This window comes from Acanthochromis polyacanthus, chromosome 4 (genome assembly GCF_021347895.1).
Source record: "Acanthochromis polyacanthus isolate Apoly-LR-REF ecotype Palm Island chromosome 4, KAUST_Apoly_ChrSc, whole genome shotgun sequence".
NCBI classification, from domain to species: domain Eukaryota; kingdom Metazoa; phylum Chordata; class Actinopteri; family Pomacentridae; genus Acanthochromis; species Acanthochromis polyacanthus.
In genome coordinates this window covers 12,432,225-12,447,904 of record NC_067116.1, presented here as the reverse complement: position 1 = coordinate 12,447,904, position 15,680 = coordinate 12,432,225, and the positions used below count along the sequence as shown (strand labels likewise).

Below are 15,680 nucleotides of genomic sequence, written 5' to 3'. Positions count from 1 at the left end.
TTAAACTGACAATTCAACATGTTCTTGTAAACTAAATGAAACCTGATGATGACCCGTGCATACATATGCAAAATACATCAATCATGTCACAAAGAAAATGGAGGTTCAACTCACGCGATTGTGTCAATCATATCCAGCCCCATCTCCACACAGCAGTGGGCATGGTCTGCCTTGGGCTGTGTCAGTCCTGACACACAGTAGTAACAGTCCCCCAGTATCTTGATACGCCTGCAGTGGTTCTCCTGCAGACATGCAGAGACGAACATCTGAAACAAACTACTGTTGTACAATGGCAGTCATGTTACAAATGGTAAAGGGACAATCAAGAAGTTTTTCAAAAAGACACATTTATATATTATACATACATATACATCACATGTATAGCCTTTTGCAAGATTATCAGATTTTCTACCATGATAACAATGTTTTTCTTGGGTTGGTGAGGTCAGTCTGTTGGTTTGTCTGGTTTGTCTGTCCAATTTGGTCTTGATTGAAATAATGTAACATCTATTGGAGGGACTGCTAGTAAATTACAGTACATACATCAATCAAGCATAACATCATGACCACCTGCCTAATATTGTGTTGGTCTCCCATATGCTGGTAAAACTCCTCTGACCCAGTGAGGCATGGACTCAGGACCTCTGGGGATGTCCTGTGGCACCAGGATGGTGGCAGTGAATTCTGTGGGTCCTGTGGGTTGAAGGGAGGGTTCTACCTAGACCAGTCTTATCCTGGCACATCCCACAGATGCTCAATAAGATTTGGATCTGATAAGTGTGGAACCCAGGTGAACAGCTTAGCTCTGTTGTGTTTCCCAGCCCACTCCCGAGCAGCTTTTGTGGTGTGTCAGGGTGCATTGACCTGCTGAGGGTGGCAACTGGCAAGGACAGCTATTGTCATGTGTGGTGAGGGTTTGGGGGGGAGGGGGGGGTTGCTTGACCTGCAATGTCTAGGTGGGTGGTACATGTTAAACATCCACGTGAATGTCAGGACTTCCCAACAGAATGTTGCATTTTAACAAGATGATCAATGTTATTCACGTCACCTGTCAGTGGTTATAATGTTGTGACTGATCAATGTATATTTCATGGTTCAGGAGTCTGGTTTTAGACCAAATTCATGCCAAACCAGTTGACCTTTGTGCTTAGTGCAGAGCAGCAAATGACTGACCATGATACACATTATAGCATATTAATAGTGCATTACACCCAGTAAACAAATGTTTGCATCAGTGTTAGCAAATGATGATGATCAGCATGGATGTCAGTTATAAAAAGACCAGCAAATGAGGGTTTTTTAACTCTCAGTCAGAGATTTTATAAACTTTGATTTCCTCACAAATGACAAATTATGAAAGGACCGCTGCTATTTTAAACCCTTTGTTCTTGAACTTGATAGCTCATAATAGTTCCTCCTGAGAACAAAGTTCAGCAGTGATAGCAAGCACTGAAAACATAGTGTAGGAAGTAAATCATAACATACATCCTTACACCATGTCTATTTTTAACAGCTGAAACTTTTACAGTAATGTACTTTTACTCCTGTTACATGTTATTTGACTGTACAGAAACTGCATGGAAACTGTAGTTGCATCTATGTTCATGTAAATCAGATGTGTGTGCTTGTGCAACCATTTGTATGTTTGTAGTTGAGGCCAACTCTAATTGCTCCGACATGCTCTTGAAGTAGAATCCCACCCACACATTCTCAGACAGATCGCTATTTGTCACAGTCCACATTGTGCACAAACTCCACAATGATGACACACACTCACACATACACACATACAAGTACACATGCATGCACACATGCATGTGTGCATGCATGCGCGCGCGCACACACGCACACACACGCACACACACACACACACACCCATGTGTGTGTCTTGCTATCATTGCGGGGACATACCATTGACTCCCATTCAAATCTAATCCCTAACCCTTACCCTAACCCTAACCCTAACCTCAACCAAACCCTAACCTTAACCAAAACAATGGCTAACCCTAAAGAAACGTTTTTGCCCTTTTACTTTTTTCAGTAACAACAACATGGCCAAGAAAACACTGTTTAAACACACACACACACACACACACACACACACACACACACACACACACACACACACACACACACACACACACACACACACACACACACACACACACACAGACGGACAGACACACACCTGTAGAAAAACACAAATTGCAGCATGGTTTCATGAAAACATACAGAACTGTACAGGCACTTGGAGTTGCATTCACACGGTTTCCTGGCACTGTATCGCACAGTCATCACAAAATTGCAATGGTAGACAATACAAAGCTTTGCCTGCAGGCAGCCTCTGAGTGGCAAACACACATGTGAACACACGCAAACACAAATACATATATTACAGAGGATTCATGAAAACTGCAGGGCAAGAGGAGGAGATGTGAAGAGAGAAGATGGGGTGCTCTGGTTTTCTGCTCACGGGAGCAGAAAGATTCTGGCGTGGGAGGATATGAGAATTCAGAATGTGGATGATTATCCCAGCACTAGAAAAAGAAACGAAGTGTGTGTGTATGTGCATGTATAGGAACAGAAATGAGAGAAATTATAAGCTGACAGAAATCCATGTCTCAAGAGAAAGGTATCTGGGTTTGCTTTTGAAGACAAATTTGGGATTCTGAAGCAGCTTACTGGGGATGAATGAGGGTAAAATCTGTGTCCCTAGTTTGACTTGTTTCATTCCTGCCTTCAGTATGATTACGTGAAGGATAGGGTGAGGCATGTGTCTGTCGTGGTTAAGTTTGGGGCGAACCCCGGGAGAATCAATGTGTTATGTAGCATACAGCAGTAAGACAGGCTCAGCAGCTGTGACAGAGCCAGTTTGAAAGTGAATTTCTCCCAAGCTAACACGACAGGGTATAAATCTCAATTAGGGTGCAGCTGCAGCGACACGCACACACTCACACACATGCACGCGATATAGCCTCATCACAAGATTTCCATATAATGGTTTGCTGAGCACTGGAGCACCGATAGTGAGCCTCATATCACCTTGCATATTGCTCTTTCTCTCCCTCTGTCTCTCTTCCCACATTAAGCCATGACTGATTGCAGCGATGCAGAATGAATTCAAGGGGGATAATCCCACTGATCATGTGACTTATGTGTGCATGTGCATGTGTGTGCATGTAGAAAGCAAGAGTAAAGTCTGTAGAGATTTCTTGGACTCAGAGAAGAGGAGGTCAAGTATGTGGCACACTGAGAGCTGAGTGTAAATGTGACATTTTGGACAAGCATGAAGACTTTATTCATAATGGAAAACCTCTCAATGAATTCTTTTTGATGTTCAGACTACATACATATATGTAAACATTAAAATAATTAGATAATGACAATGTTTCAAATCAGATGTAAATTAGATGCAAAGAATTAAACCTTGTGACTTCATTGTGCTATATTACAGTGTTCTACATACCAATCCATGAGGAATTTATCCTTCAAATAGTATGTCAGCTCTTCTAAAAATGGTGAGAATTTAAAGAAATATTTGTAAGAGGATGAGGAACTCTGGTACTCATTTAAAATATGAATGCAAATATTTTGTTGTAAAATATGATACACAGACAAAGTGAAACAAGCCGAAGATGACTTCATTTTATAAACACTGTAACTCTTGTTTTACAGCTGCTCTATAACAAGCTGGCAGGTACATTTAAAAATGACACTGGTTAGTCCATGGCCCAGATCAGATATTGGTACCATCTCAGGTGACCAAACCAAAGTGGTACTAAAATGTACATTAGGTTAAAGTTAGTACATTAGGATGTGATAGCTTTTCCATACTGGCAGCTTTATCACTTATTTGTGAAACCCTCACCTTTACCATAACCGCAGTATTGCACAATCCATTTAACCCTATTTAACTGAAGCCACAGTTGCAAAATTGCAACATTATTTTAAGGCTGTCTAGCTGTACTTATTTCTGACTGAATGCCGAAAAACACTACATATGCCAGCACCCCACATTCTGAACTGGAAAACTGCAACATTTTTGGCAGGAAAATATTAATACTGTGAGACACATTGCAAGTTCAAAAAACATGTCTTCCACTGACCCCCTAGCTCTCTCTTTAGGAACAATTTTAAGAATTTTCCAAGTAAGTATTTGACCTGTAGTGTTTTTTCTTCATTCTCAAGATGTTTAGTGATAGACAACTCCAATTATTTTTTAAAAAGTATAATACAGTTGAAAACAAAATTATTAGTCACCCTATGAAATTTTAGTTTTTTTTCCCAAAATATCCTCAAATGCTGTTAAACGGAGGAAGAAATTTTTAACACAGCTTTTCCAAACATCCTAGCTTTATTTTTGGATGCTTTACATTATTTAACTTTGCACACAGAAACAAAATTATTTAACAAAAACCAAAAACTACCAGGGTCAAAATTATTAGCCCCCTTCAGAACTGACCTTTTGATTGAGCCAAAGCACAAACCACTGTTGTGCAATCATGTGTTTTATGCTCAAAGCTTGTAATCAATCAATCAATCAATCAATCAATCAATCAATCAATCAATCAGTCAATCAATCAAGTTAAAACTGGGGGTTGTCCTTTACTTTACACACAGTATGAAAACTTTATTAAGGATTTGAGTTGTCACTGGAGAAAGCATCATACCAAAACAAATCAGCTTAGGCTTGGGAAAAAAAAATGTTGATGCTTACAAAGCAGGAGAAGGGTCTACAACATTATCACAGTGTTTCCAAGTGTCAAGAAGTGGAGTGAGAAGTCTCATCAAGAAATTCAAAGAGAGCCACATATTACAGAACAAGTCTGGCAGAGGGAAGGAGTCAAAGGTTTCAAAGACTCTGGAAAGAAAACTTGTGAGAGATGTGTCTAAAAATACCAGAACAACCACCAGAACACTAGTTAATGACTTAGCTAAGTCAGGAGTTATAGTCACAGAAATGGACTGAACCCTAACCCTCTACTTCTACAGAAGAGACACCTTCAAGCCAGGCTGAAGTCTGCTGAGGACAACCTGGGGAAACTTTCTAAAGACTGGAAACATATCCTTTCGTCAGATGGGACCAAACTAGAGCTCTTTGGCCATAGAGATGTTGCTTATGTTTGGAGAAACAAGGGAGAGGCATAGAACCCAAAGAACACCGCCCCCACAGTTAAACATGGTGGTGGCAGTATCGTGCTGTGCGGATGCTTCAGTGCATCTGGAACTGGGAATCTTATCAAAGTTGAAGGAATCATGAAAAAATAAGGATGTATGAAGATTTTGAAAGAAAACCTCAAGCAGTCAGCTGCTAAACTGGGCCTGGGTCATCTTCCAATATCATAAAAAACCTGAAACATACATGGCTACTGATGAAGAACTACCTCCAGAAGACCAAAGTGAAAGTTACTGTCTGACCTGCACAAAGCCTTGACTTGAACAGAAAATCTTTGAGGTCAACTCTGGCATGGACACTGGTCCATGCCAGAAGACCATCAAATCAGGAGGAGCTTGAGAAATTTGCCAGAGAAGAATGGGATTCCTCAGGAGGTATCAAAGAAATGCTACAAACTACAATAAACGACTGGAAGCTGCCATCCAGCAAAAAGGAAACACAACTGACTATTAGCATCAAGGAGGCTATTAATTTTGGCGGCCATCTCTCAATTGTACAGAGTCCTTCAAAAAAATCCTGGATCCAGACAGTGATCCGGATCACCTCCAAAATCTAATCGATAGTTACTTTTGCTCTTCCAGACATTCTGAAAAAATTTGGTGAAAATCCGTCCATAACTTTTTGAGTTATGCTGTTAACAGACAAACAGACAGACAAACAAACTCCGATGATTACATAACCTCCTGGCGGAGGTAATAAGAAGGGGCTCAGAGCTGATCCCTGATGTAGTCCCACCTCCACCTTGAACTCCTCTGTCACACCTACAGCACACCTCACCACTGTCTTACAGTCCTCATACATGTCCTGCACCACTCTAACATACTTCTCTGCCACTCCAGACTTCCTCATACAAAACCACAGTTCCTCTCTGGGCACCCTGTCATAAGCTTTCTCCAGATCTACAAAGACACAATGCAGCTCCTTCTGACCTTCTCTGTACTTCTCTATCAACATCCTCAAAGCAAATATTGCATCTGTTGTACTCTTTCTGGGCATGAAACCATACTGCTGCTCACAGATGTTCACCTCTGCCCTTAGCCTGGCTTCAACTACTCTTTCCCATAGCTTCATCGTGTGGCTCATCAACTTCATTCCTCTGTAGTTGCCACAACTCTGCACATCTCCCTTGTTCTTAAAGACGGGCACCAGCACACTTCTCCTCCATTCCTCGGCCATCTTCTCACTATTTAAGATCCTATTGATCAACCCAGTCAGAAACTCTACTGCTACCTCTCCGAGACACTTCCATACCTCCACAGGTATATCATCAGGACCAAGTGCCTTTCCACTCTTCATCCTCTTCAATGCCCTCCTCACTTCATCCTTACTAATCTTTGCTACTTCCTGGTCCACAACAGTCACCTTTTCTACTCTTCGTTCTCTCTCATTTTCCTCATTCATCAACTCTTCAAAGTACTCTTTCCATCTTCCCATCACACTATTGGCACCTGTCAACACACTTCCATCCTTATCCTTTATCACCCTAACCTGCTGCACATCCTTCCATCTCTGTCTCTCTGCCTTGCCAACTTGTACAGGTCAGTCTCTCCCTCCTTACTGTCCAACCTAGCATACAAGTCATCGTAAGCCCCTTGGTCTTTGCCACCTCTACTTTCACCTCACGCTGTATCTCCCTGTACTCCTGTCTACTCTCTTCAGTCCTCTCAGTGTCCCACTTCTTCTTAGATAACCTCTTTCTCTGGATCCACTCCTGCACCTCCTCATTCCACCACCAAGTCTCCTTATCTCCTTTCCTTCCAGATTACACAGCAAGTACTCTCCGACCTGTCTCTCTGATCACATTTGCTGTAGTTGGCCAGTGATCTGGAAGCACCTCCTGACCATCCAAAGCCTGTCTCAACTCTTTCTTGAAAGTCATACAACACTCTTCCTTTTTCAGCTTCCACCATTTAGTCCTCTGCTCTGCCTTTGCCCTCTTCATCTTCTTCACCACCAGGGTCATCCTACACACCACTATCCTATGCTGTCTGGCTACACTCTCACCTACCACTACTTTGCAGTCACTGATCTCCTTCAGATTACACCGCCTACACAAGATGTAGTCTACCTGTGTGCTCCTACCTCCACTTTTATAGGTCACCCTATGTTCCTGCCTCTTCTGGAAGAATGTATTCACTACAGCCATTTCCATTCTTTTTACAGTCAACCACCATCTGTCCTTCTGCATTCCTCTCCTGGATACCAAACCTGCCCATGACCTCCTCATCATCTCTGTTTCCTGCACCAACATGTCCATTGAAGTCTGCACCAATGACAACTCTCTCACTTCTAGGTATGCTCTGCATCACTTCATCAAGGTCCAACCAGAATTTATCCTTCTCCTCCAGCTCACATCCTACCTGTGGAGCATACCCACTAACAACATTGAACATCACACCTTCGATTTCTAGCTTCAGGCTCATCACTCGATCTGACACTCTTTTTACCTCCAGGACATTCCTAACAAACTCCTCCTTCAAGATAACTCCTACTCCATTTCTCTTCCTATCTACACCATGATAGAACAACTTGAACCCTGCTCCTAGACTTCTAGCTTTACTACCTTTCCACCTTGTCTCCTGGACACACAGTATGTCCACCTTCCTCCTCTGCATCATGTCAACCTGCTCTCTATCTTTTCCTGTCATAGTTCCAACATTCAAAGTCCCTACTCTCAGTCCTAGACTCTTGGTGTTCCTCTTCTCCCTCTTCCTACGAACACACCTTCCTCCCCTCCTTCTTCGACCAACAGTAGTCCATTTTCCACCGGCACCCTGTAGGTCGACAGCACTGATGACGGTCGTTGTTAACCCGGGCCTCGACCAATCCGGTATGGAAGTCATACATTTGATTTGCAAGTTTGATTTGGCCAAAGTTTTACATCGGATGCACTCCCTGAGAAAACCCTCTGTATTTATCCGGGCTTGGGACCGGCACAATAAGACACTGGCTTGTGTCCCCTTGCGGCTACATTACAGCCATGGCCATAAGTTTGGACACAAGTACCATGACGCTTGTGAATCTTAGAAAATACCACAAAATTGTCACTTACAATACAGTACACAACTCCTGAAAACTATATTAAGTTTCATATTTTAAAAAAACATCAAAAGAGTTTGGTGTCATTTTGTTATTCTTACCAAATTCGGTTGTGAAAGTACTGCATTTTTTTGTTATTTTCTTCTAATATTATGTTTTGGGAACAAAGTTGTTCCAATTGTTGGGATTTATTCATAATATTATATCCCTTGTTGATTTGTTGACTAATTAAACCGGTGCTGTCAAAAAATATTAGTTATGTTCTGTCATAGACATCAAAACAGACATAGTAAGTCATGCTGTGTCCAAACTTATGGCCATGGCTGTATATATATTGTCAATATCTCTTTGTTGTTATCGCACATGTCCCTCTATCAGTATTGCACATTGCTATACTACAGTTATCCCACTGTCACTGTAAGTCCACTATGAGTCCACTACATACAGTATATCCCTCTGACACTATTACATATAATTGTATTGCACATTTCCCATTGCCACTATTGCGCATGATAATATTGCACGTTTCTCTTAATCACTATTACACATATCCCTGTCTACATTACACATAATTGCCCTATATATGTCCCTTCTAACACTATTACACATATCCCATTATCATTATCGCTCATGATTTTTAAACACTGTTATACATGACTATATTGTACGAAGCCCACATCTACACATTTAAAACACATTACACAGAGTCCTCAAGAACCAGCCCCATCAATGGGCAAACAATTTTACACAGGGTTATGATCACAGGTCAGATTTTCCAATAACCATGCTTTGAGATGTTTAGTACATGAGTTAAGATGTGGCTGTTCACGAATGGCACTTGGTGTAGTATTCCAGGATTGTGATGCACGAAAAGAAAAAATTGATTGTCCAAGAGCACTTTCCCTAAAAGATACAACACAATTGCCTCTAGAGCCTGCTCTGGTTGATCTGCTGGAATTTTCCTTTACAAATTCTTGTAATGGAGGGGGAGCTTGGCCATGAAAAGTTTTGTAAAGCAAAACAGAATTAGTGTATTTTTACAATGCTATCTGGGTTTAATCACTCGTGTTTCTTAAGAATATCACAATAGTGATGCATTTTTGTTTTTGTATCGAGAACCCTTAAGGCTTGTTTGTAAACTATTATGATAGGTTTTGTGGTTGTTTTACAGGCCATTGCCCACAGTACGACATGTGGGACATAATCATCACATCAAAATATAATTTGATGTGATTCCAGAGATAAATTACTTCGAATAAATCTAAAATTGGACAGGTTAAATTTCATTCTATTTCATTCTTGGGTTGAGAATGGAGGCTATGCTGTGACTCTCGTGAGATTGCCAGTGAGATTTCGGAATACAACATGGCGGCGCCCTGCTGCTGAAATAGAATTCACTCGTCTTAGCTCTTTCTCGAAAGAAAATTAAATTTAATCACCGCATTACTTGCATTTAATTATTGATATTTCCTTCCTCGAACTGCGGATTTGGAGCACCACCCACCGTGGAGGACCTCGAGCGATTTATCGACGGATATTTTTACAACTGCGTCATGGAAGACCCGAACCGCGACAATCCGTCTAAGAAGAGGAAAAACGACTCCTCGACTGATACGGACGACCTAGCTACAACGGACGTCCCGGTTGATGTCCTGGAGTCAATAAATAAAAAGTTAGATGTTCTCAGCGTCCTCCGCGACGAAATTCGAGACCTGAAGGTAAGTTTGGAGAACGCCTATCAACAGGTAAGTGAGCTCCAACTGGACAACGCGGAACTACGTTCTAACTTTTCCGCAGTTACAACCGAGCTGGAAACGATTAAAAGGGAGAATAAAGCGCTTAAAGAAACTGTACTGGATGTCCAGTCCCGTAGTATGCGGGACAATTTAATATTTTCAGGAATCTCTGAAAGCACCACAGATAATCCGGAGACAGAAATTAGGAAATTTATGACAACGGCTTTAAAAATTCCCCAGGAAACGGTGAATAATATTTCCTTTCACCGCGTTCACAGGCTCGGAGCCCGTAGAGCCAATAAATCCCGTCCTATTATCGCTAAATTCGAACATTTTAAACAGAAAGAATTAGTTAAAAGTAAAGGACGGGAGCTTAAAGGGACCTCTTTCGGAATGAACGATCAATTCCCGAGAGAGATAAACGAGCGGCGGAAGGTATTGTTTCCCATACTGAAGCAGAACAGACAGAAGGGGAAACGGTCTACCTTGGTTGTAGATAAACTTTATATCGACGGCCAACTGTACCGGGACCCCAATACCACTCCCTGGCTGTTCTGATCAGCATGGTGAAACGAAAGAGCTTTGTTTATTTACAATAAAATAATGTATATATTGTGTGTATATATATATGAAGGTATGTATATATGTATATGTATTTAATTCCTCTATGGCTACTTATAATAATGGCTCACTGTTTTATGTTTGACCCCCTTCTGTTCACCTTTTTGTCTACCTCCCCTCCCTCTACTTCCCCTAACCACCTAAACTCACACCTCCCCTCTCCCCCCACACAAACTCCCTATGTAAATCTTTTGTTTGTTATATATGTCGAGGCACCAGTGTTCTTTGTTTTTTTGTGCTCACGTTTGACATGTTTTACAGTCTTGTTATCCACACCCATCATAGATCTAAACCCTGCTGTACACCCATCCAACGTTATCAGCAGACTGAGTTTATTTCATAACATGCCAATATTAGTAAGCTGCTCACATAGCTATACATCCAAGGCTGAACTTAAACTGTCTATATGCATAAACTAACTCTGGTCTCCTGGAATGTGTGTGGCACTCGCTCACAGGCAAAAAGAATAAAAATCTTAGACCATTTTTCAAAATTAAAAGCAGACATTTGTCTCCTACAAGAAACCCACCTACAAAAATCTGAAGAAAAATTACTTACTGGCTTAAATTTCAATCAGGTTTATTCTGCCTCTTATAACAGTAGACAAAGAGGAGTCTCTATACTTATTCATAAGAGGCTACTTTTTACTTTAAATGACATAATAGTTGACTCAGAAGGCAGATACATTATTATCCAGGCAACTATATTTAATAAAGAATATACGATTGGGAATTTGTACGCCCCTAATAATGATGATCCGGCCTTTTTCATTCATTTTTCTCTCAACTATCTGATTTAACAGCAAATTCAACTGTTATCATTGGAGGAGACTTCAACACAGTCCTAAATCCATCAGTAGATCGCTCCAATAACACAACACGTACAAGGCAATCTCAATCTGCTAAAGTAATAGAGGAATATATGGATGATTTTGGCCTTGGCGACAGCTGGAGACTAAAAAATCCAACAAAGAAGGAATTCACCTTCCATTCCTCGGTGCATCGATCATTTTCAAGAATTGATTTTTTTCTTACAAATAATTCTATTACCGAGAAAGCTTCTACAAGAATACACCCCATTATTATCAGCGACCATGCACCAGTCTCCCTCTCCTTACAAACTGACCTCACCTTTAAACCACCTCCTACATGGCGTTTTAACATCTCACTGTTAAAAGATGAAGAGTTCGATAAGATCATAAGGAGAGAGTGGGCAGACTATTTGGAAATGAATGACTCCCCAAACTCATCTCCATCTTTACTCTGGGAAGCAGGGAAAGCAGTACTTAGAGGTAAAATTATTTCATATTCATCTTATAAAAAGAAACAAGATCAAAAATTAGAAAAAGATCTAGAAGATAAAATTAAACAACTAACTGATGAATATACAACAAACCCAAATAATCAGATATGGACTGAATTACAAAATACAAAAATACAGCTAGATGAGATGTTATCCAAAAGGACCGAGTTCATAATACAACAACTGAGATACAACAACTTTGAGCATAATAACAAATCAGGTAAATTTCTTGCAAACCAACTCCAACGCAATCGGGAAAAATCTCTCATAACAGCGATAAAAGGGACAACTGGTGAGTATACGCAATCACCAGAAGAAATTAATCATATTTTCTACAATTATTATAGGAATCTGTATTCAGAAAATAACAAACCCAACCCTGAGCATATTGAGGCATTTCTCACTAGCTTAAATATGCCTCAGTTATCTACTGAACATAAAAATATCCTAGATGCTCCACTGTCCATAAATGAGCTGTCCAGTGCTCTAGACAGTATGCCTAATGGTAAGGCACCAGGTCCAGACGGTTTTCCGGCCGAATTTCTGAAGCACTTCTGGTCAACGCTGGCTCCACTGTTTTTTAGATTAGTAACAGAAATTAAAACCAGTGGTCACATACAGCCTCACATGAACACAGCAGCAATTAAACTTTTATTAAAACCAGATAAAGACCCGACCCTTCCGTCAAGTTATCGCCCGATATCACTAATTAACACCGACATTAAAATTATTGCAAAGGCCTTGGCATCTAGACTAGAGACAGTAATTTCAACAATTATTCATAATGATCAAACCGGCTTTATTAAAGGTCGACACTCTACCAACAACGTAAGAAGGCTCTTAAATTTGATTAACATGTCACAGCGGCAGGACAAAAAGGCAGTTGTCATATCGTTGGATGCAGAAAAAGCCTTTGACAAAGTTAACTGGTCCTTCCTCTTTGCTGTTCTAAATAAGCTTGGCTTTGGAGAGTCATTTATTCACTGGGTATCAGCACTATATGATTCTCCCAAAGCTACTGTCACCACTAATGGAATCGCCTCAAAGACTTTCACCTTACAGAGAGGCACCAGACAGGGCTGTCCACTCTCTCCTTTGTTATTTGCGATATTCATTGAGCCGTTGGCAACAGCTGTGCGCCAGGATGTCAGGATCCAAGGAATCCGCTCTGGGGCAACAGAACACAAAATTAATTTATACGCAGATGATATATTACTTTATTTAGAAGAACCGGCTATTTCATTAAGGGAAGTATTTAATTTAATAACTACATTTTCAGAGTTATCAGATTATTCCATAAATTGGACAAAATCAACATTACTTCCGATCACAGAAAATTCATGGAGTCCTGCAGACCAAGACCCTCACTACTCTTTCCCTACAGGCAACTTAAAATACTTAGGCATAAAAATTTCACCTAAATTATCTGAATTAACTCACTTAAATTTTTCCCCATTACTGGATAACATCACCAATGACCTACAGCGCTGGAACAATCTCCCTATATCTCTTATGGGACGAATAGCTACTATCAAAATGAAAATCCTACCAAAAATAAATTACTTCTTTGCAATGATTCCATTCAAACCAACGTCCAACTGGTTCCAGTCGCTGGACTCGGCTATCACAAAATTTTACTGGAATAATAAAAAAGCAAAAATCAGTCTATCTACTCTTCAGAAAAGTAAAGCCGAAGGAGGTCTAGAAGCACCAAATTTTATGCATTATTATTTAGCTAACCAGCTACAATATCTTATTCTATGGACACAACCTACCATAGATGCCAACTGTTGGTTAGAATTAGAACAGAAGGATTGCAATAGCATCAGACTTTCAGACATACTCTTTATTACAACATCCATCAAACGACATAACTGTTTTAAAAACCCAATGATTTCCTCCACCTTGACCGCTTGGTGGAAGGCATTAGAAATTGCAAACTCTAAATTGGAGCCCTGTAAGTTTTCTCCCATTTGGTACAACCCTGATTTTCAAGTTAACAATCAGCCGCTCCATTTAGCTGTTTGGGAGCAGAATGGAATCGCACATCTCCACCACCTCTTTTCAGATAATACGTTCATGTCATATACAAACTTGCTTCAAAAATACAAAATAAAAAACGGGAATTTTTTACATTATCTTCAAGTTAAAAATATTATTAAGAAACGAATCCCAACACTTCAAAGCACGCTCCGGCCGCCGGCATTAGCTGAAGCAATCATAAAGCTCTCTCCGACAACAACTAAAACCCTCTCTAAAATATATAAGTTACTCTTAAGCACTGATACAATACATTTACCTATTTCTAAATGGGAGTCAGACCTATCTATATCTCCGGAACCAGACTTCTGGACTCAAATTTGCGATAATGCATTTAAAATGACAAAACACACAAACTTACAACTCATCCAATACAAAATCCTCCATAGAACACATATTACTCAATATATGATGAACAAAATGGGATTCTCCGACTCCGACATCTGTCTCCAGTGCTCCCAGAACACTGCTGATACTTATTTTCATGCTCTATGGCTGTGCACCCCCGTAAAAAATTTCTGGACCAACGTCTCAGAAAAACTTTCCGCTATCTTAAACTGCAGGATTCCTCTATCTCCAAGTCTGTGTTTACTTGGCGACTTAACAACAACGGACCTACCACGCAAACAATCTCAATCTTTACTTGTAGCCCTCGCCATTGCCAAAAAAACAATCCTTGTTAACTGGAAAAATAAGCAATCTCTGAACATTAATCTCTGGTTGAACCTCCTAATAAATCACATTTCAATGGAGAAAATCTCTGCTTCAAATAAAAATCAGTTGTTAAATTTTATACAAACATGGTCACCGTATGTTAACTACCTTAACTTAAACCTGGTAACCTGACTCTGCCTGTTAGCGAAAACCACCACATCACCCCAATATATGTTGCTGCTTATGTATGTTGGCATTGTGTAACTAATGATTGTCTTCAGTTAGGAACCCAGTCGCTGTCAGCAGGACCGAGCGGGCCGTATCGACGACAACTCACAGTCAACAACTCCCCAGGATCCTCTGTCTATATGCATGAATGGCTAACTTGGTGTTACTGCATGCTTGGCTAATCTTCCAGGTGCTGTCCCCTGTGGCTCGATGTGGTTGGCCTTGTTCCCCGGGCGGCGCTCGGTTTGGGCGGGCGCCGGGTCGCCTCGGGGCTGGGGGTCGTGGGGGGCTGGTGGCGTCCTGCGGGGTGGCTGCTTCTGTGGGGGGCATGGTGGGCGGTTCGGCTCGGTCGGGTGCCTGGTTTGGGCGCCCGCCGGGTCGCCATCTGCGACTAAAAGTGTCGTGGATGGCGGCCCGGCGGTCGTCTGGGTCTGGCGCCCGGTCGGGCTGGGTCGCCTGTCGTGTTCTCTTCATGGGGGTGGCCGCTTTGTGTGGTGTCGTTGGCCTCCCGTGGTTCCCTTGGCGCTTGTGGTGGCCTGGCGGCCGTCTGGATCGGGCGCTGCCCCCCGGGTCTCTGCTGGGTCGCAATGCGTCTCGGCCGTCTCCCGGTGCCCGCGGCGGGTGCTGTGCGGGGGTGTTGCCCGGGGGCTCGGGGCGGCGCTGTTCCGGCATGGCCTGTTGCTCTTCGGCTAGGGGTTGCGGTTCCGGCCTGGTGGGTCTCTGGGTGCCCCGTGGTACCCTCTCCTCTCCCCCTCCTCCTCCTTGCCTTTTTCCCCCCTTGCCTCCCTCCTCCCGTCTTCCTCCGCCTCCTTGTCCCCTCTCCCTCGCCCCTCCCTCCTCCCTCCCCCTCGTCTTCCCGCTCTGCTGCCTGTCCTCTCCTTTCT

The 15,680-nt window shown here is 41.8% G+C and overlaps 1 protein-coding gene across 2 annotated transcripts in view; it reads right to left on the bottom strand.

Annotated features, from left to right (window-relative positions):
* LOC110955660 (adenylate cyclase type 1-like) overlaps positions 1-15,680 on the bottom strand; it is a 105,352-nt gene that overhangs the window by 59,272 nt on the left and 30,400 nt on the right. For both annotated transcript variants that reach the window (XM_051947285.1, XM_022200742.2), the window contains exon 5: positions 115-242. In XM_051947285.1, the coding sequence (XP_051803245.1) occupies positions 115-242 (128 nt within the window). The remainder of the gene's footprint in view (positions 1-114; positions 243-15,680) is intronic.